This window comes from Hyalella azteca, unplaced genomic scaffold (assembly GCF_000764305.2).
Source record: "Hyalella azteca isolate HAZT.00-mixed unplaced genomic scaffold, Hazt_2.0.2 contig6023, whole genome shotgun sequence".
NCBI lineage: Eukaryota > Metazoa > Arthropoda > Malacostraca > Amphipoda > Hyalellidae > Hyalella > Hyalella azteca.
In genome coordinates this window covers 1,233-23,435 of record NW_025936195.1, presented here as the reverse complement: position 1 = coordinate 23,435, position 22,203 = coordinate 1,233, and the positions used below count along the sequence as shown (strand labels likewise).

At 41.1% G+C, this 22,203-nt stretch overlaps 1 protein-coding gene across 1 annotated transcript in view; it reads left to right on the top strand.

Annotated features, from left to right (window-relative positions):
* Positions 1–15,668, top strand: part of LOC108672308 (multidrug resistance-associated protein 1-like) — a gene marked incomplete at its 3' end in the record, with an annotated part of 32,452 nt that extends 16,784 nt beyond the window's left edge. Inside the window, 11 exon segments of the mRNA XM_047880718.1 lie at positions 7,004–7,088; positions 7,268–7,467; positions 8,595–8,771; positions 10,958–11,125; positions 11,568–11,744; positions 12,098–12,211; positions 12,665–12,755; positions 13,295–13,403; positions 14,131–14,149; positions 14,596–14,974; positions 15,448–15,668. Of these exon segments, the coding sequence (XP_047736674.1) occupies positions 7,004–7,088; positions 7,268–7,467; positions 8,595–8,771; positions 10,958–11,125; positions 11,568–11,744; positions 12,098–12,211; positions 12,665–12,755; positions 13,295–13,403; positions 14,131–14,149; positions 14,596–14,974; positions 15,448–15,668 (1,740 nt within the window).
* Between the last annotated feature and the right edge of the window lie 6,535 nt (positions 15,669–22,203).

Below are 22,203 nucleotides of genomic sequence, written 5' to 3'. Positions count from 1 at the left end.
CCCCTCAAGTGCTACCCTCTAATGCTGCACGGCTCCCTGGTTAGCTTCCCTCCCCTCAAGTGCTACCCTCTAATGCTGCACGGCTCCCTCGTTAGCTTCCCTCCCCTCAAGTGCTACCCTCTAATGCTGCACGGCTCCCTCATTAGCTTCCCTCCCCTCAAGTGCTACCCTCTAATGCTGCACGGCTCCCTCGTTAGCTTCCCTCTCTCCTGCAGTCACACCTCACTTTACCCTCACCCAGTATACAGCCGTATCTGCATCAACCCTCGCTATTCGTACCTAAAATCCTTATAGTTACAATCACCTTCACTAAAGTAAGGGTGCATGAACCATTGGCCTCTGGGACCGTTTGCGTAGATCCACGAGCTATTCAAACGAGTAGTTGAAAGACGAATTGTAATAGTGTTAATTTCGATGAAAAAAATGAGCAATAAATGTTCAATATCGTTAATAACTGTAACATAAAAAACTTATTCATAATTCAATATAGAAGCGTCGAATTCGTTGAAAGTGTTGGAGAAAAATGCTCGAAGCCTAGAAAGAGAAGCGCATTTTTGTTTGTTTGGTAAAGTGAGGGATGATGAAGAATTCTCGTAACCTAGTGTATGTATTGCACTTGTATATGTATGTATATTGCGCACGGAGTGCATACATTGCACATGTATATAATTCAGCATCCATTCTTCATTTCTGCCATTATTTTAATTGTGTATTTCTACGTATATTGGCATGACTCCCGGTGTTAACTAAGTTATTTTAAAACCTTCACAGCATCTAATTAAGTTACATATATCATTTTCTTCGAATCTTGAATTAATTTTTAATTTTTTAATAATCACGTGCATTTGGTTTTATTTTAATAATGAGTTACTTTTTTTGTACTATCCATCTTCCTGATGTAGCATTGTTTTTCATTTACATGTACATATCGTATTATTGACTTGACTCACTGCACTTTACTTTAGCTTAGTTTGACTGCAATTTATGGTACGAAGTTTCCTGTGAAGATCATGATACAATGCTATTCCTACCGGTATCTTGTGCTGCTGCTAATCCAAAGTTCATGGGTTGCTATTGCTGTGAACCCAGCTTCAGTCAACCGGAACTTTACGTGCCATTATTGTGCCTTCCGAAAAATTCAGGCTTTTTGCCATTTATTGAGAGCTTTGATAGAGCCAATTTATAAGTGGAAGAACCCGTTGCAGCGGGTAATTTCTCAGCAAATTAAAAATACATCATTTATGCTCAAGCTACGACAAAATGTAATATATGCTCACGTTCGTCAACGAAATAATTTTGGTATGTTAATTATTATTATTTCTGCTTTATATTAAAGTATTTATTTGTTAACATTGCAACTAAGGTAAGCATAGCTTAATGCTTGTGGTAATTTTTAAAGCAAACTTGACTCCGTGGAAGCCAACACAATCCATGCGTCGCCGGCCGCGTCTGTTAACGATGTTCTTCCGGTCAAACTTAATTGTTCGAAATTTTGAATTCTGTTGAATTCAAAATTTTTCTTTTCTGTTTAATTTTGACCGTTTTAATTCAATTTATTTTTGTGTTCACGTTTTGTTGCACCGTGTAGTTTACAAATCAAATGTAGTTATATAGTCAAATATTCCATGTTATTGTTACCGTGTCCACTTTGATCTATTTTTCTGCTCATGTTTAGAGGAGAAGAAATTTCGCATTTGTGTGTATAATCCTTTACTTTTCTTCCAGCGTAGAGGGTGTATATGGCAGGATGTTTTTGCAGGATGTATACTATTTTTTTAGATGTATATGGTTTCTTTATCCCATTGATACCTCCTCATCTCTGATCAAGATTCATTGTAATCGGTGTGTATGTGTAGATTGTATGGTATATTATTGGTGGTAATGAAGAAGGTCCTGTTATATATGACATTATTAGTTTGAAGTGCAGGGACGCTGTAACTTCAGGTCCAATCAACTCAATTTATAAATCTTTGTTCCGTGTCCAAGTCAAACCTTCAACTTGAGGTTGAATTATCTTTTTATACTGTAATTAATTTCCATATTTCTTACTGAAACTTTATTGTATGGTCATTGGGTGGAAATCTGGAGTTTTCGATTTCCGGCGATTGTCACCTTCAGGTCAAGTGTCCACCATATCTAGACCGTCACCAACATAAATTTGGTTGGAATACATTTTTTTATTGATGAACAGACTATTTGTTGTTCGGAAATTATCTGATTACTTGAAACTGGACATACCTGCTTTACTGGAGGGGTTAAATACTATATAATGGTTGTATTGAACATGTAGGACCTTCTTGCTAAAAGACAGATACTACCTGCCTTCTAAAATTGGTATCACCTGTTGATAAAACAGGTGCTACCTGTTCTCTGTGAGTGGTACTATACCTGCACTTCGGAACTGGCCGAAGAATTGGTATTGGTGTTGTAAATCTCCCTATTTTATTGCGTTAAAGTTGATTCAAGTTGTTTAGCTTGTTCGTATGTTTACTCACAGGTCTCCCTAGCCTCCTTTGCAGTCTACGTCTTAGTTAACGAGGATTTCAGCTCGAGCGTTATCTTTGTCTCTATTTCTCTCTTCAACCTTCTCCGCTTCCCCATCGCAATGCTGCCCATGCTTATCACCAGCCTTATTCAGGTAACATTCATTGATCTGTTCTGCCATTTAGCTGCGACTTGCAAGAGTGAGAGATCATTCATTGATTTGTTCTGCCATTTAGCTGCGACTTGCAAGAATGAGAGATCTGGCGTGGTTGTTGCAAATGACTTCTTGCCTGAGGAGACTTGTATCACATGAACGACTTAATCCGCCAGTCGGAACGACTTGCTCAGTCCAGAGATCTGACTTGAGCCAAACGACTGATCGACATCCATCCTCTGCCTTAAGACGCTGAGGATAATGTATTTTTTCTTCCCCCTAGCATATTACTTTCCACACTTGTCAATTTCAGCTTAAATTATAGCTTTTTGTATTAACCTTCATGCCCAAATGCAAACATTTCCCTTCTCCGACGCCAATTACTTCTCATAAAAAAAATTTCACATGGAAACAACTTCTCATATAAACAACTCTACATGTAAACAACTTCACACTAGTGTCATGGTTAGGGGCATGTCGGATTTAAAAAAGAAGTACAATCATCATTCAATTATCAAAGAACTTTCGAGGCTTACTTTTTCAATGCTGGGATTTCACCTCGCGTCTTCATGTGACACGTCACAGATGTCCTGACCACGTCACACATGTCCTGACCACGTCACAGATGTCCTGACCACGTCACAGATGTCCTGACCACGTCACATTCTTCATTTGACAGTTGTGTACAGCGGTGTTGCAATGTCACGCGTCACAGATGTCCTGACCACGTCACAGATGTCCTGACCACGTCACACATGCCCTGACCACGTCACAGATGTCCTGACCACGTCACACATGCCCTGACCACGTCACAGATGTCCTGACCACGTCACAGATGTCCTGACCACGTCACAGATGCCCTGACCACGTCACAGATGTCCTAACCACGTCACAGATGCCCTGACCACGTCACAGATGTCCTGACCACGTCACGATGACTGTAAAGGCATTAGCGTCTAAAGAGCCGTTAGTTCTGACCTCTAATTATGCTATCTAAGAGTCAAATTTTAGCCTTGGTTCGCGTGACCAAAATGTCGGCCAAACGATTTGTCCTCATCCATTCATAACTAAATAGCGCTCATGCTCGTCAGCCAAACCATGCACGGCATACTATCAGACCGCACATTACACCATATGGCCTAGTGGCAGTCATCCATGATCTCGGCTATATAGTTCACTCATCCATCATAGCAGTTGAGTTTCGTCACCACCATGGCTGCACCCAACATTACCAGCCACACACACAATCCTTGCAACATTTGATCATCACCAGTAAGCTCGAGTTTAAGTGATCTCCATCTTACTTGGCTCAAGACCTTATAATCGGCCATCAGTTATTCTGGTCACAGAAGATACATTTTCCTTCTTAAACTTCGTTGTGGACTAAACGGAGATGGGCCAGACCATCGCACGTTGTTGCGATGTCGTTATAACGCATAACGCGTTGTCATAATGTTAACAGGTTATCATAACGATAACCAATTGTTCCGACGAAGATCTCTGCCACGCTTGAGTGGTCGACTTGAACGACTGTGGGCGCTGTCGCCGACATATGCCAGCCTGCTACTTTCTTAATCGCTTTTTATGTTACTCACTTGCTATGTTACTTATTTTTTATGCTCCTTCCAAAGAAAGATTTTTAATTAGATTCCTTACTGCCCTCCGTTTCCTTCATTACCTCTAAGTTATCTATTACATCGCTAGCACAATGGATGGTAATGACCATCTCTCTAAAGTGGAAATATTTCACAGGGAATAATATTATTCTGAGTAGTCTTGTGAGACCTTCAATCTTACTGGAGTTTTGTCTTTCTGTTCTTGGCAAAGCCTGCGCCCTGAAGTCCTGACTTAACCCTCTATTATGTTCGAATTTGCGGTTCACATTCTGCAGGACTGTTTAGTTCCTACTCCCTGATTTAAAGTCACATTCCCCCTTTCCCATCCGTTTCATTTCAGTTTCTCCTTCACTCCCTGGATTAAATTAGTCTTATTTATATAAATGTTACAATTGCATTCTTTACTCACTTTTTATTTAGATCCGCTTTTCTTGTGCCTGATTCGATCTGTTACTCAGGTTGATTTATTTTTCCTTTCTGGGTCCTTTTTTGTAGTCCAACGAATTACTTGAAATTCATCAAATTCTCCATCTTTGCTTCCGCTGTGTTCTATGTCTTTTTGAGTTCTTTGTGTTTATCTATTTTCATATAGTTATATGATCAAAGATCTATTTGATTCGATTATTCTTCAATGAGCTCCAAATTTATTTTTTAATCGTTGGTCGTTGGCTTTATCAGTTTGTACATGATTGGGTTTTTAAGTTAAAGTTCTCACTTAAGTTGAATATTTTGAATTTGATTTTGTTTCATTAGTCTCGGTGCTACTGATGAGGGCTCTGCAATTCTATAAAAATATTTTTTCTAAGTCCACATATTTTTTTATCAAAACCAAACAGCTCATTCGTCTCGATCTCGAGGTCACCATTTTCGCTGAGGCTGGTCGTTAGATTTGAATGGTTTCTTAAAGAATTTTTTCATTTAAATAAAATGGTTATTTTGTTCGCTGAAGTCTGTTGTTTTTGCCTAATTTACAGTTGATTTAGTATGGATTCTACCTTTCGTCCTGCATGTTCTTGTTTTACATTTGTTTTTTGTACTAACACCCTAGTGTTCATTTTTACCTATTATTAGTTTATTTGAATAGGTCCTCATGATCAACAATTCAATTGATTTTAAGATGATCTTTGTATTAATCTTGAATTAAGTTTGAATTAAGGTTCCAGAAGCTCAACAGTTTCTTCCAAATTCGCCTTCAGTGACCAAATCATGGTCGAATTATGGGTAGCCAAGCATTTAACAAGCCTCCTAAAACGCCTAAGATTCTTAATTGCCTATTCCTAAAATTATTTATTGTATAATTGTTAAATATTATATTTTACTTTGCTTCATTTTGCCTTCAGGCTGATATCATCAGTCAAAGGCATCGCATTTTACACGCTTACTTGAGTTTTTTGCCAGGTTTTGAATTAGAATAATTTGATGACGAATAATTGTTGCGCTGCTAGTTTGATTTGCTAGTTCATTTCTTATGAATTATCTGTCCCGTTTAGTAATGAAGAGATTTTAATTCAATAATTTATTGAAAGGGGAGTCTATGATATACAAACGACTTACAGAGGAAGCTTAATGCTCGTATATGTCTATAAAAAAATGAATGAGATGTATGCAATTTAAGGCTTATATGACTCGCCGCTTCGTTTTACGTTTTGATTAACTTTGAAGATTTTCGACACTGATTTGCATGATTTTTTAGTATTATTGTACATGAGCTGCATGTGAGTTCTTTTCTTATGGCCCGCATTTTAATTATTTTGAATAACTTTCGCGTGTGTTATTATTATAACTATTCTTTTACCTTCGTGTTATTGCTTATATCTTGACACTATCTTTTTGCTTAATTTGTTCATATCTTATACTCGCTTTTATCACCTCTGCTTTAATCATTTTCGCTTGGATTCTGTATTATTGTGTGAGTGACTCGTATGATTGCTGTGTGATTGAGTACAAGATATCAGGATCATCAATTCTGTGTATAATATACAATATATACAGAGCGAAATCATTGAGGTCAACATGTGTGCAGAGCTCGGTCCTGTGTACAATTTACCGAGTTTTATGTGTGAATCAAACGACGCATTCAACACATTCGTAATTACATTTCCTGACATTTTACCTCTATCATTCATTTACTCCACTATACATTTTAATCTATCATCGTCAATTTAACCTATTGCATGAGCCATGTCACGTATGTCACGTGGTGTATGAACGTATCTTGTATGTAAATGAATGTGTATTCATGTGGGACGTATGATTGTACACCGTTGTGTGTATCTTATTTATTCATTATGTTGGGCCAAATCCTAGTAATATAAGCTATGATATAAACAATTGTGATTTAATAATTTATAATATAATATGTAAAATAATTTATATTGTGGGTAGAATAAAATTGTGATTTTTAATTCAAGTTTCCGTATGTACAGCGTTGATTTTGCCAGTTGTAGTTGTCTGTTGTTTGCTTCCGTGAAATACTCTGAAATATTTCTGATATTGAACTGCATATATAAGATTTATATATCCTTACAATGATATAATATTTCTGTCTATGACTAGACATAGTAAGGCTTGAATGAAACAATTTATTGCGTTTCATAGACTGTTTCATACGTGTCATGAATATATAGGGAGTTTCTTAAATCTGCATTAAATGTTTTATAACAAAGACTGTGTCACAGTCACACGACTATGAACTATGACACTATGAGCCCTTCTAACGCCCCCCCACTCGCCCCCTCCCCCGGCTCAGGCGAACGTCTCCCTGAAGCGCCTCAATAAATTCCTGAACTTGGACGAGCTCGACCCCAGCGCTGTGTCCAGGGAGCCTCTACCAGGTGTGTTGCCAGTGCTGGTGCTGCTAGTGCGCACCATTGCCCCGTTATAGCAGCATCACTCTCCCGTTATAGCGCCACCACTGCCCCGTTATAGCGCCACCACTGCCCCGTTATAGCGCCACCACTGTCCCGTTATAGCGCCATCACTGCCCCGTTATAGCACCACTGCCCCGTGACAGGTTCGACTATTGAGGTTCAGAACGGTTCGTTCGCGTGGGGTCACGACGCTGAAGACGAGCTCATCCTGAAGGATATCAACTTGAAGGTGAAGCCAGGGGCCCTGGTTGCCATCGTAGGGACTGTGGGGGCGGGCAAGACCTCCCTCTGCTCCGCCATGCTCGGTGATATGGAGAAGAGGACTGGCAAAGTCAACATTCAGGTGAGGGGCCTCATCGGGGATATAGTGACGATTGTGAGGGTGGCGATGATGAGGGTGATGAAATTGGTGATGGTACTTTGGAAATGGCAATTGATGATGGCTACTAATGAAAAGATGCACGTATTATGTTGGATCAAAGACCTGACGCTGGTGGACCTTCCCTCTATGGCTCACCTGATATGAACTGACAATTTTAATATGTTTATCACCATATCTTAAGATTCATCGATCTCCTACCTCGTTATATTTGTGGTAGCTGTTCAAGTGGCGGGAATACAATGTTGTAGTGTGTTCAAGTGGTGGGAACATGAGGGTAGTTATGTTCCTGGTTGTAGTGTAGCTGGACTTGGATCTATTATACTGGAAGGTTTATAAAATTAGTGATTAGTTCTGATGTCAACAATATGGAGGACAAGACACGACATCATAAATAATGTTCAACATACAAATAAGCTATACGATATCAGTAAAACTATCAGACTTGTCATCATATACATTGTCATCAGACTTGGTATGGATAATGTCTGGTGGCGCTTAGCGTTACGACCAGGTGCATCACACGCGTCATCGAGCAACAGCGAGCAGTCACTATAAGATTAGCTGAACCTTCGTTCTAAATGTTAATACTCGCCTCTAATATCATATTCTTGTCTTCGATAATTCCATTCTCACCAATGCAATGTGCAACATAGATTGTATGCTGAACATTGTTATGTTTTGAAGGGGTATTTTAGATGGGCATCGGAAGGGCTGATTAGCATTAGAATTTTGCTAATAATGTCACTGCTGGCACGCACTAGCAATAAAATGTCACTAATATTGTTACTGCTGGCACGCACTAGCAATAAAATGTCACTAATATTGTTACTGCTGGCACGCACTAGCAATAAAATGTCACTAATATTGTTACTGCTGGCACGCACTAGCAATAAAATGTCACTAATATTGTCACTGCTGGCACGCACTAGCAATAAAATGTCACTAATATTGTTACTGCTGGCACGCACTAGCAATAAAATGTCACTAATATTGTCACTGCGGGCACGCACTAGCAATAAAATGTCACTAATATTGTCACTACTGGCACGCATTATTGTTGTCACTAATAATATTACTGACATGACCAGGGTCGCATCGCGTACGTGCCTCAGCAAGCATGGATCCAGAACTGCAGTCTCAGGGACAACATTTTGTTCGGCGCGCCCTACGACGAGAAGAAATACAATGAAGTTCTGGACGCCTGTGCCCTGCTGCCCGACCTCGCCATACTGCCGGGGGGAGACCTTACTGAGATCGGGGAGAAGGTCGGTCTTGCGTTCTACATTTATTATTATTATTTTTTTCATTTATATGATGGATTTAAAACTGCCCCAGTTTTCTATTTAATTTATTTTTTACGTGTTGTAATAATGCCGGAAGGAGACCTCACTGAGATCGGGGAGAAGGTCGGTCTTGCGTTCTACATTTTTTTTTCATTTAAATGATGGATTTAAAACTGCCCAGTTTTTTATTTAATTTATTTTTTTACGTGTTGTAATACTGCCGGGGGGGAGACCTCACCAAGATCGGGGAGGTCAGTGTTGCGTTTTGCATTTAAATTTAATAATTGATTGAAATATTTAAACTGCCACGCCCTATAATTAATAGAAACATTAGAAAATACTCAATTTTTATCCGTTACCCATGAAAATTATAACGAGTAACACTGGGAGAAATGGGTGAGTCTGGATGACCCACTTACGTGAGTAAGCGACGTCCAAATAGCGGTGTTCTTTTTTGACTCATTTGTGAATTTTTTTACTCACTTACGCACCTATGCTTCTGGCTCTTTAGATTTAAAGTATGACTTATTTGTGGCGTGAGAATTAAGCAATTCGAGGCCACTAGTTAGTCATACCTGAAGTTTAAAGGGTCAGTAGTAATAGGTCAGTGGTCATTAGGCAAATGTCAGAAATTGGCAAGTGAGTCATACCTGAAATGTATAGTTCCAATAATAGTTCAGTATGACCCAAAAATAGGCAAGTGAATCAAAAAAGTTCATCGCTATTTGGTTGCGGTTGACTCATCTAAGTGAGTCATCTAGACCCACCCATATTTCTCATTGTGCACCTAGTTTGGAGAGACCTCACCTTGATAAGTAAGAACGTTAGCATTATTTTTTTATGTAAATTTAATAATAGAGTTAGAACTGCCACAGCCTATTTAGGTCTCCCTAGCTCTCCTCACTAGGGAGAGACCTCAATACTCAGTAGGGAGACCTCTCTCCCTAGCATACTATATAGTTCTTAGGTATTTCCCTGACGCTGATCACAGCAAAGCGGTCGGTGTGTGTGCATTTGTACAGTCCCTGTACAAAATTTGTACATAATTTGTACAGTCCCTATACAAAATTTGTACAGTCCCTATACAAAATTTGTACAGTCCCTATACAAAATTTGTACAGTCCCTATACAAAATTTGTGCAAAATTTGTACAGTCCCTGTACGAAATTTGTACCGTCCCTATACAAAATTTGTACAGTCCCTATACAAAATTTGTACAGTCCCTGTACAGACCCAGACTGTACAAGTGTACTCACACCGGCCGTCTGGCCGTGATCAGCGTCTGTTGTTCGGAGCAGCAACGATGTAGGACGCCGTGTACTATGAGTGCGTGTCTGCGTGGTAGGTACCTCGGGTAACTAAGGTACTGTAGGTACACGATGCGAACGGTACCTCATTCGCATCGTGGTACTTGAGTTTGGTGGACCTTCGCTTTAGATGTTGTTGATACCTCGAGTAACTAAGGTACTGTAGGTACACGATGCGAATGAGGTACCAACGGTACCTCATTCGCATCGTGGTACTTGAGGTTGGTGGTGAGGTACTTGAGGTACCTCATCTTCGTTGAAGACGAAGACCTCTTCTTCGATGAGGTACTTGAGGTACCTACAACTTCGTTGGTACTTGGGGTACCAACGAAGGGTGTTGTGGTGCCTTGCAGCGATCAGTGACAGTCACACTCATGGCTGCTGCAGTTAGTTAATGATCCGTGATAAAAATGCAAGATATGCAACAATTAGAGCCTAATCACTGGCGTCTTAACGTTGGTCGGTGTCATTGCTGTTGTAATGACATATCGTCATGTCATGGCTTCAGGGCATCAACCTGAGCGGTCATTATTAGTGAGTCATGTACGACATTGTTATCACTGTTATCATTCTTATCATTGTTGTGGTGTCAGGGCATCAACCTGGGCGGTCATTATTGGTAAGTAATCTATGGTATTGTTATCACTGCCGTAATGTATGATATTGTCATCTCTATCATCACCGTCATCACTATCATCTCCATCACCACCATCATCACAATCGCCACTATCATCACTATCACCACTATCATCACCATCATCACTATCACCACTATCATGACTGTTGTCAGGGCTTTAACCTGAGCGTCCATTATTCATAAGTCATATATTATATTGTCACCACTATCACCACTATCACCAGGGCATTAACCTGAGTGGGGGCCAGAAGCAGCGCGTGTCGCTGGCGCGCGCCGTGTACTCGGGCCTGGAGGTGCAGCTGCTGGACGACCCCCTCAGCGCCGTCGACTCCCACGTGGGCAAGCACATCTTCAACCGCGTCATCGGGGCACAGGGCATCCTCAGAGATAAGGTATTTACGTGATAAGATAAGGGTGCATCATAGAGGGGAGATGAGATAAGGACGCATTATAATTAAAGGGAAGATTGAATAAAGGTGTATTATAAAGGAGGGATAAGGATACATTGTAAAGGGGAGATGAGATAAGGTAGCATCATAAGGAGAGATGAGATAAGGGAGCATCATAATGAGTCTGTAAAAGCATTCTGCTACCGAACTGCATCCTACTACAGACCTGCATCCTGTTAAAGTACTACCTGCCTGTTACAGACCCGCATCCTAGTGACACACTCCATATCCTACCTGCCTGTTACAGACACGCATCCTAGTGACACACTCCATATCCTACCTGCCTGTTACAGACGCGCATCCTAGTGACACTCTCGATATCCTACCTGCCTGTTACAGACCCGCATCCTAGTGACACTCTCGATATCCTACCTGCCTGTTACAGACCCGCATCCTAGTGACACACTCGATATCCTACCTGCCCCGCACGGACCACATCGTGGTGATGAAGGAGGGCCGCATCAGCGAGCAGGGATCCTACCAGCAGCTCCTGGACAACAAGGGAGAGTTCCAGGAGTTCCTACTGCAGCATCTCGCGCAGGACAGCGAGGACGAGCCTCCTGCAGGTCACTATAGTCTTCATATTAATATTATTTCCTTTAAGTTTATTATGTGATCCGATTAATTGTGATTTATTATACAATCATCAATTGCTAAGTGCGAATGAAAAAAAAACGAATGGTAATATAGATCTCTGGATGCTCGAAAAATTAGTCGTAAAATTTACGAGGTCCCATGTATCCATTTTAAACGACAATACTCCAGCATTATTTCCCATCATTTCCATTTTAAACGACAATACTCCAGCATTATTTCCCATCATTCTGCAGCCATCACTATAAATAACACTTTTTTCACTACATCAAGTGTTAAGCATTCTAATGAAAGTTTAATGCTCGCTTCCTGCACTCTCAGGTCGTGGCCACATTCTTCGTGATCATTTACTCGACCCCGATCTTTATTGCGGTGATGATTGATTGCATGCCTCATCGATTGCATGCCTCATCATCAAAAGAACTGTGCGAAGCGGTAACTGACATAAATTGTGAATTTGCCGGCGGTAGGGTATAAAGCGAACAGGTATTTTAATAATCTTTGCTAAGTCAAGTGAAGTGCATTGTGATCATTAAGTCTGGATGCTGACGCGGTAATTTAAGATCCCTCTCGGCTGGTTGGATTAACTGGAATTGACTCTTTAAAATTTTTCCTTTTTTAATTCCCGTTTTCGGTTTATACACTTGCAGTATACTGAATGTTTTCTATAAGCCAAATACTGACACTGTTTCTGCACGAAGCATTGATCAAACTGGGTCAGAATGATGCCCGAGGGCAAACAATGCCTCGCAGCTTGGAAAAAGTCCCACTCATTTCTCTTAGAGAATAATTCTTATTGAGGAGGTCTAGACTTTTCATCATTAGTTAAACTTTTAGTCATGTAATTTAATTAATTAATTTTTAATTCATGAATCATTTGGCTCGCAGGCGGTGTACGTAGCGACATCGCGGCAGCTCAAGCGCATCGAGTCCGTGTCGCGCTCCCCGATATACTCGCACTTCGGGGAGACCGTGCAGGGTAACATGTACATTATGTAGGGGAAATGCATGTTTCTAGTTACGTGAGCCTTCATGGTGGTGTTGAGATTCATGTATAACATGTACATTATATAGGAGAACCCATATACTCGCACTTCGGGGAGACCGTGCAGGGTAACATGTACATTATGTGGAGGAAATACATGTTTCAAGTTAGGCGTCCCTTCATGGCGGTGTTCAGATTTGTTGATTGTGTAAACATCCGAAAAATCCGTGTTTCAAATTTATTTCTGGCATTTGGGACTGGAATCAATTAATATTCAAATGCTGAGCGATTAAATGTAATTTGCCTTTCGACAATTTGTCTCCTGTAATGAAACGAGTCGTCACTTGGCAATATAATTGTTTTTTTAAAGGATATTTTCGTTCAGAAACATTACGAAAAGATCTAACTTGAAGAATAAACCAGTTTTAAACTAGCTCGTAGAGCGTGACTGCGTTCAACGAGTTATTTATCTACTATTTATTCAGTAAGACACTTTATTTCAATTGACTAACCATCAAACTTGCCACTTGAAGGCGCTGCCACCATCAGGGCGTACTCCAAACAAGCCGACTTCATTCAGGACTCTGAACTGAAGGTGGACACCAACCAAATCAGCTACTACCCCAGCGTCGTGGCTAACAGGTTCGCTTGTGGTTACTTGTAACCATTGCCTGGTCATAATACTACTCTTAGTAACTAGTGAGCTACTANATGTTTATTCATGACTGCTTATGAGTGCCATGTTTATTCATGACTGCTTATGAGTGCCATGTTTATTCATGACCTGTCTCTTATACACATCTAGATGTGTATAAGAGACAGGTATGGCCCCAGCCCAATATTAGTTTGTGTGCGTGTATATCGTTGCAAAGTTTATGATGAGGAAAGTTTGCATCAACTTTTCTTGGCTTAATATTTATGTTTGTACGCGATGTCGTTTGAAGCTTGGAGGAACAAAGGGAACTTCATATAATTCATGTGTATGATTCGTCAAATTGGTTATTTCATGTTCACGCTGACTTAACCTCGTGTTTACAATTTAAGATGTTCTAATTACCCATGATCCGGTAATTGAAATGAGGGAGTTGTAGCTGAATGATAGTTTCTTAAACATTTTGCTATCGTCTGGCTTCTGCACACAATAAACGGTTTTGCTTTCTCATTTTACATTCACTGTATGTATTAAATGTGAATGTTCTTTCACATTCACTGTATGTATTCTTTCACATTCGAAACATTTCTCCGTTAAGCGCGCTCCCGGATTAAGTAGAGAGTAGTAGTATACTCTCACGTCATGCGTGTGCGCGGGCTAACAGTATGGAGATTATGTTCATGCCGAAGATTAATTTAATTATCATTTACCTGGCAGTTTTGTATTTGTACTTAGAGTGAGAAATAATGCAACAAGTCGTGCGCTCTTTCTTGTAAATATCAGCCACATCGCTCGTTGTTCGCTTGACTCCTTCTACTCGCCCATTACCAGCAGGACGATAGGGGGCTCGTAGCCTCGAGCCCACGACTGCCATTGTCTTTTCTTGCTATAATTCGGTGTTCCGGGCCGGAATGGCCTTATTATTACATGATATTTCTTGGAGATTGTTTGATGTAGAAGTGCCAAAACCTTGACTTAATTAAGGTTAGCATTTCTTATCATGTTTGTGGTAGGTAACACAAACGCTGAACTGGCTGGTACGGACCTTACTTATAATGTTACTTATCATGTTTGTGGTAGGTAACACAAACGCTGAACTGGCTGGTACGGACGTTACTTATCATGTTACTTATCGTGTTACTTATCATGTTACTTATCATGTTACTTGTCATGTTTGTGTAGGTAACACAAACGCTGAACTGGCTGGTGCGCATGACGTCAGACGTGGAGACAAACATTGTGTCCGTGGAGCGCGTGAAGGAGTACAGCGAGACGCCGCAGGAGGCGCCCTGGGAAATANCCAACCATCCATGTAATCCACTATTCACGGGCGAGCTGACGATGAGAGCCGTGCAGGTGACATGGACGGTGTACGGCTACTACATGAAGGCCATCGGCGTGCTGGTGACCATCCTGACCACCTGCTTCTACGTGGGCTCTCAGGCCTGCATGGTCATGTCCAACATCTGGCTCTCCATGTGGTCAGAGGACGCTAGCTCCATGGAGCCCGCCGTCAGGGACAAGTATCTTGGGGTCTATGGAGGACTGGGCGCCGGGCAAGGTGAGTTGTCTTCTATGCTTGTAGTTTTTGCAATATTTTACCTACATTTTACGAAGGTTGATAAGATAAATATTTTATGTGTCGCAGCTACCGGTACAATCTAACCCTGCACGTTTGGTTCTCTGACCTATCCTAACATTTGTAAATTTTTGAGTAAACCCAAAATTTGTAGTTGCTAATCTACACCCACAAACCTGAAGAGGCTTATGTGGTTTGTTCACGTGTGTGGCCACTCGTAGTTATCTGGTCAAGCTCCACGCTAGAGGTTTTCTGGTCAAGCCTCACATTTTCTGTCACCTACAAAGCACTTCACTTATGTTTTTCTGGCCGAAACCCCCGCATTGTGGGTTCCACACTTGTGGTTCTCTGGCCACTAGGGGTTTTCTGACACTAAAACCCGCTGTGGTAATTTTCTTGCCTATCCTCGTAACGGCCTAGTGGACCTAACCCGATACGTGGCAATTACCGCGCAGTATTATTCGTGTTTTCGGCGTCGCTGGTGATGGTGAAGGCCACCATACAGGGCAGCTGGCGCCTGCACTACCGCATGCTCACCAACATCATGCGCAGCGCCATGTCGTTCTTCGACATGACGCCCATAGGACGCATCGTCAACAGGTTCTCCAAAGACATGGACATGATAGACGTGCTGCTCCCCATGAACCTTAGGAGCTGGATACAGTGCTTCCTCATGGTACGATATTACTTACGCTGCAGTGCGTCTTCGTGGGACTGTACCGCTGTCTTGCATCATATCTTTGTGGGACTGTACCTCTGTCTTACAGCATATCTTCGTGGGACTGTACCGCTGCTATTGCAGTGCGTCCTCGTAGTAGGGTACCACTGTCTTACAGCGTATCTTCATGGGACTGTACAGCTGTCTTCCAGCATTTCTTCGTGGGACTGTACCGCTGCTATTGCAGTGCGTCCTCGTAGTAGGGTACCACTGTCATACAGCGTATCTTTGTCGGACTGTACAGCTGTCTTACAGCGTATCTTCGTGGGACTGTACAGCTGTCTTACAGCGTATCTTCGTGGGACTGTACAGCTGTCTTACAGCGTATCTTCGTGGGACTGTAGCTAATGACGTCCATTTATTGTCATACTTTATTATAATTCAATGTTGGATGATTCCAGAGCTTGGACCGTATAGTTCTAATACATGTTTTGATATTACTGCAAATTTATTAAGACCTTCGTTCATCTTTCATGCTGTGATTAAATTAATTGATTAAATGAATTTCCCTGAATCTATTCATCACTTGTTCCAGCCGTGTTCCCACAGAGCGAGCTCTTCATCTTTCCTGGCTGTTTTCTTCCAGGTCCTGAGATGAAAATGTGCCAAAATTATATATTCTTGTTCTTGTAACGTACGAAATGATATACGTTGTTGCAGTGTGTGAATTTGTTGGCTCATTTGTGTTTGTCTGTGTAATGGCCGTCATTTTATCACGATTTCCATGTATTGTCACTATAATCATCATGACGTTCATCGTTTGCGGGGGAATTTTGTGATATAGACCCTGCTATATTGATTTTAATGTCCCAACCGTTGTTTGTTATTCGCTTCCCATCGCTGCTTATTCCCCCCCCCCACACCCTGATCACCACCATCCACACCCTGATCACCACCATCCACACCCTGATCAGCACCATCCACACCCTGATCAGCACCATCCACACCCTGATCACCACCATCCACACCCTGATCACCACCATCCACACCCTGATCACCACCATCCACACCCTGATCACCACCATCCACACCCTGATCACCACCATCCACACCCTGATCACCACCATCCACACCCTGATCACCACCATCCACACCCTGATCACCACCATCCACACCCTGATCACCACCATCCACACCCTGATCACCACCATCCACACCCTGATCACCACCATCCACACCCTGATCACCACCATCCACACCCTGATCACCACCATCCACACCCTGATCACCACCATCCACACCCTGATCACCACCATCCACACCCTGATCACCACCATCCACACCCTGATCACCACCATCCACACCCTGATCACCACCATCCACACCCTGATCACCACCATCCACACCCTGATCACCACCATCCACACCCTGATCACCACCATCCACACCCTGATCACCACCATCCACACCCTGATCACCACCATCCACACCCTGATCACCACCATCCACACCCTGATCACCACCATCCACACCCTGATCACCACCATCCACACCCTGATCAGCACCATCCACACCCTGATCAGCACCATCCACACCCTGATCAGCACCATCCACACCCTGATCACCACCATCCACATCCTGATAATTTCCAACCCTAACAAAATTTAGAGTCGTCCCAGCTTCTGGTAATCCAAATCAGAAGCTGCCGCGTCAGTAAATTTTCACTGGGATAACAGTCCCGCCTTCATCTCCTTACTCACTCTCACTACTTCACCACTCTAAGTCTACATGTCTACTCTATAACCTATAATGTCTACTTTAATCTACTCTATACGTACGTGTTATACGTGTATACGTACGTGTTCTATAATGACATGTGGGTTGTGGCAGCGCTGTTTATCTAAACATTTTCTAACCTAACTCTCAAGCATCTGACAAATTCCTTAACCGAATTTGAACAAAATTTGCACCCTAGCACCCAACCAGTCTTTCCTTTTAATGGCTACTGCCTGGCAAGAGGTTCTTCCTTTATTTGTGAGCTTCCTGAAAGAAAGTGCAGCTCTAGCCATGCCAGCGAACAGGTTCCTTCGTAACCTTGTCTCCGTGTGAACGGTTAATGCTGAACAACCCAGTTCCTTCGTAACCTTGTATCCGTGTGAACGGTTAATGCTGAACAACCCAGTTCCTTCGTAACCTTGTATCCGTGTGAACGGTTAATGCTGAACAACCCAGTTCCTTCGTAACCTTGTATCCGTGTGAACGGTTAATGCTGAACAACCCAGTTCCTTCGTAACCTTGTATCCGTGTGAACGGTTAATGCTGAACAACCCAGTTCCTTCGTAACCTTGTATCCGTGTGAACGGTTAATGCTGAACAACCCAGTTCCTTCGTAACCTTGTNGGATCCGGCCTTTGGAACCCGATCTTTCCATAACTGATGATTGATTGAGATAGCTGCTGGACTTATTGCCTGGTCCGTAATTTGCTAGGCATTTTAAGACTGAACATATGCTCCTGCATAGCTTCGTCTAGTCTGTTCTTGAAGGCGTTCATACTCGGAGCGTCAACGATACTATCAGGTCTGTCTCTTATACACATCTAGATGTGTATAAGAGACAGGGCAATAAGTCCAGCAGCTATCTCGACCAATCGTCAGTTATGGAAAGATCGGGTTCCAAAGGCCGGATCCCTTGTGAATCAAGTCACGAAAAATTCATGAATCGGCAACAGGCCATGGGCCTATTTCTTCAGTGCCGATAATTCTATTATATTCTATTCTATTAGGCCCATGGCTCCTTTCGTCCCTTTATTTCGCACACACGCTGCACAATTATTAAGAAGAATTACGAATTTCTGATAAACCATCGCCGGTGTATAGCCAGCTGTGTGGTCGCCAGGGACGATAAGCGATACATGTTCCCGTTGGGGGCGATAACACTCCGTAGATTTTTGGAAGATGGTCGAATTGGTCTAATGGAGATGTCCTTTATACGTTTGTTGTTCTTAAAATTTGATTGTATACTCGCACGTTCCTGGGTTTGTTAACAAACAATAAACCCTCAGACAAGGATATGATAACGTTGACTTTATCCATTTATTCTTTGATTATATCAAACAACCTTACTGTTTAAAAATGTTCAAACTTCTAATCGTTGGTAAAGTCTTAAAATTTAAGTAAGATGAAATTCCTGACCGTTGATAAATTCCTGAAATTTAAGTAAGTTGAAATTCCTGACCGTTGATAAATTCCTGAAATTTAAGTGAGTTGAAATTCCTGACCGCTGGTAAATTCCTGAAATTCCAGTAAGTTGAAATTCCTGACCGTTCCCGAACGTCCGTCCAACCTGCGTTTCCTGAATTCCATGTCAAGTTTGCTCTTCTATGAATTTTTTTGTAGCCCTTTTAGCAAATCGATTTAATTAAATGAATGTAAATGTAATTAAATGTATTAAAATCGATGTCTCTGGCCCAATGTTCGTGTACAAAGTATTTTTTTTATATGGGCATGACTTATTTTTTTCATTCAGAGCGAGTGTTTTTAATTGTTATTTATTTTTAATCAGAAAATTTAGCTGTTTTGTTGCTTTATGTTCGGCATCGTTGTTATAAACGTGGTTCTGTTGCTGATGTTAACGGTGTCTGTTGATGTCACTGTCTGTTGCTACCACTCTGTCTCTGTTGAGCTGCGGGGTTGCTCGTGGCAGTCACTACTGGCGGTAACAAGTGGCCGCCACTAACTCAACCAACCAGTAACCTTACATACGAGGCCATTAATGGCTTCTAGTTTTCTTGCCCATCAATCTTGAGCGGATAACGGCATTATTATAGAAACTCATCGTGACCTAACTTAGGGTTCAAAGTTTTTTTCGATAGTAAACGCATATTAAGAACGAATAAATTTTACAATCCTTTCAAAGGTATAAATATTGAGAATGGCACAAATAAAGTGAATTGATTTACGTATTTATATTAGGTTATAGACCTAATATAAACGTACAGACCTAATATAAACGTCATTTCAAAACGTATAACCTACTGTGAACGGCGAAGCTAATAAAAGTTTCAGCAGATTTCATCCGGATTAAATACTTCATTTAAAATTTTCCTTAAAAAAAATTCTCTGCACCAATCGTATTTGTCTTTATTGGCTGGTAGTTTATCTTGTGACAAGCTACTACTGGCCGCCTCACTGGCCTATAAATTCAAACATGTTCGGGTTCTTATCGCCACTGGCCCCATAGAAGAGCCAGTAATAATCAACGATAATCAGAGGCGGCGATCCATCATCGTGGCCTGGGACTGCTACGTCCCAAACAAATACTAAGAAAACTACTCTTTTACCCACAGCCAGAAGCATGGTGTTTAGTGGCGGTTAGTAATTGCTAGTTATAATGGCCGTCACTACTGGTACCGTGTTCGTTATAACTTGGGCCTAATGCTGCGAAAAACTTTAGCCTCATGGTTCGTAATTATTACTTGGTTCAAATGTTCCGAATAACTTTAGCCTCATGGTTCGTTATTACTTGGTTCAAATGTTCCGAATAACTTTAGCCTCATGGTTCGTTATTACTTGGTTCAAATGTTCCGAATAACTTTAGCCTCATGGTTCGTTATTACTTGGTTCAAATGTTCCGAATAACTTTAGCCTCATGGTTCGTTATCTGTTAGTGGCCACGCAGCAGTCACTGCTGAGCTTCAGGACGACGTGCCCCTCCTCGACGACCTGCAGTGAGTAACTGAGCAACCGCGTGCTGGGCCTTCGCTTATATACCCTCGAAAATCGCGGTGGAATTTTATTAATTTTTATTTCTAGATCGTTGAAAATTGTTGTTTTTCCCAACGCTTTCCCTAACAGAATTTTTGTTAACAATCCTTTGCTTTTTTGTCCTAGAACTGAAAAAAATGTTTTGCTTCCTTCAGTAGCTTGTAGGAAATTTTTTTGCTATGCTGCAAATTGTAACAATTTTACGTTTAGCACCAAGTTGCCGTACAAATTTTATTGTTATTCCTGATTGTGGCCAATTTCCGCTTGCCACATTAAATAGATTTTTTTTGTGTGTAGCGTTTTCTGCCAAATTTGTAAAAAAAGTCTGAAATCCTGCTGCTAAAAATCTTCTTGCCCCTTACAATGAAAAACTGTCGAATTTTTTCCTATAACATGGATTTACGAAACACTTTTCGTTCGGAAATCATTTTGTTTATTTACATTTGTTAAATTTTCATATTCACTGTTTTCTCAAGTTTTCTTTAGTAGTTGTACGTAGTTGTTAGGTAGACACAAGTGTATGCTGCCCAGTAGGGTAGTGTGCAGGTGTAGTGTGCAGGTGAGGGTAGTGTGCAGGTGAGGGTAGTGTGCAGGTGAGGGTAGTGTGCAGGTGAGGGTAGTGTGCAGGTGAGGGTAGTGTGCAGGTGAGGGTAGTGTGCAAGTAAGGGTAGTATGCAAGTGAGGGTAGTGTGCAGGTGAGGGTAGTGTGCAGGTGAGGGTAGTGTGCAGGTGAGGGTAGTGTGCAGGTGAGGGTAGTGCTTAAGGAAATTTGAACGAATCTTTAGGTGTAAGTATAACACCTTACGTTATATCTCTGTATGTACATGCTTCATACGTTAATGCTGTGTGTTCATGTCATTTTATTACTGCATGATAAGGAAATTAGAACGAATCTTCAAGTTTAAATAGTCGTATAACACGGTACGTTATACCTCTGTATGTGCATCTTAATATGTTAATGTTGAGTTTTCTACTCACGTTCATTTTATTACTGCTTAATGATGTTCTTTTCAACAGCAATTCAGTTTATCACACAAAATTCAGTTCACAAAAAATTCAGTTCATCACACAAAGTCTTCTGCGAAGTGACCAGATTGAAGCTGAGGAGAAAGTTCATCTCATTCTTCGTTTTAGTTATTAATATAAATTTATACATTTTGATATCTCTAGACTAGTGATATGCTCCTTAATTGATTCAAGTATCACGAAGTTGTTTCTATTATTAGATGCAGCTGTCAATTAGTAAAGAATATTAAATTTTATTACACGATAATTTATTTTCACTCTGTTGCATAGTGTTGTATCAGTTACTGCATGCTTCTGTTCTTGCCTGTTATACATGTTATTATTATCACACACATAATCTTCAATTGCTGAATGTTGCATGAACTTTACGCTAACATTTGTTAAGTTTTTTTAAGTGACCTTGTGTAGCGCTACATTCTGGCGATAAATGCTTAGCAAGTTTGTGGCTTATAGCCATCGAGGAGGCGATTAATGATTGTGAAGCTTAAAATTTATTAATATCATAACACTTACTAATATCCTAAAGCCTGACTAATATCCTTAACACTTAGTAATATCCCTAACACGTTGACTATGTATTGGTACATATGCGTACCACGAAATGTATTTCTCCAGGAGGTAGTGGTACATAATTCAGGTTGCCTAAAATCGGCCAAATCCGAGAACAAAAAAGGCCAAAAAAGGCCGATAATTCAATGTATACTAGTTTATTTGTAGGTTCCGCTATAAAAATTCCATTTATTTTTTTTGCAGTATTTAAAAT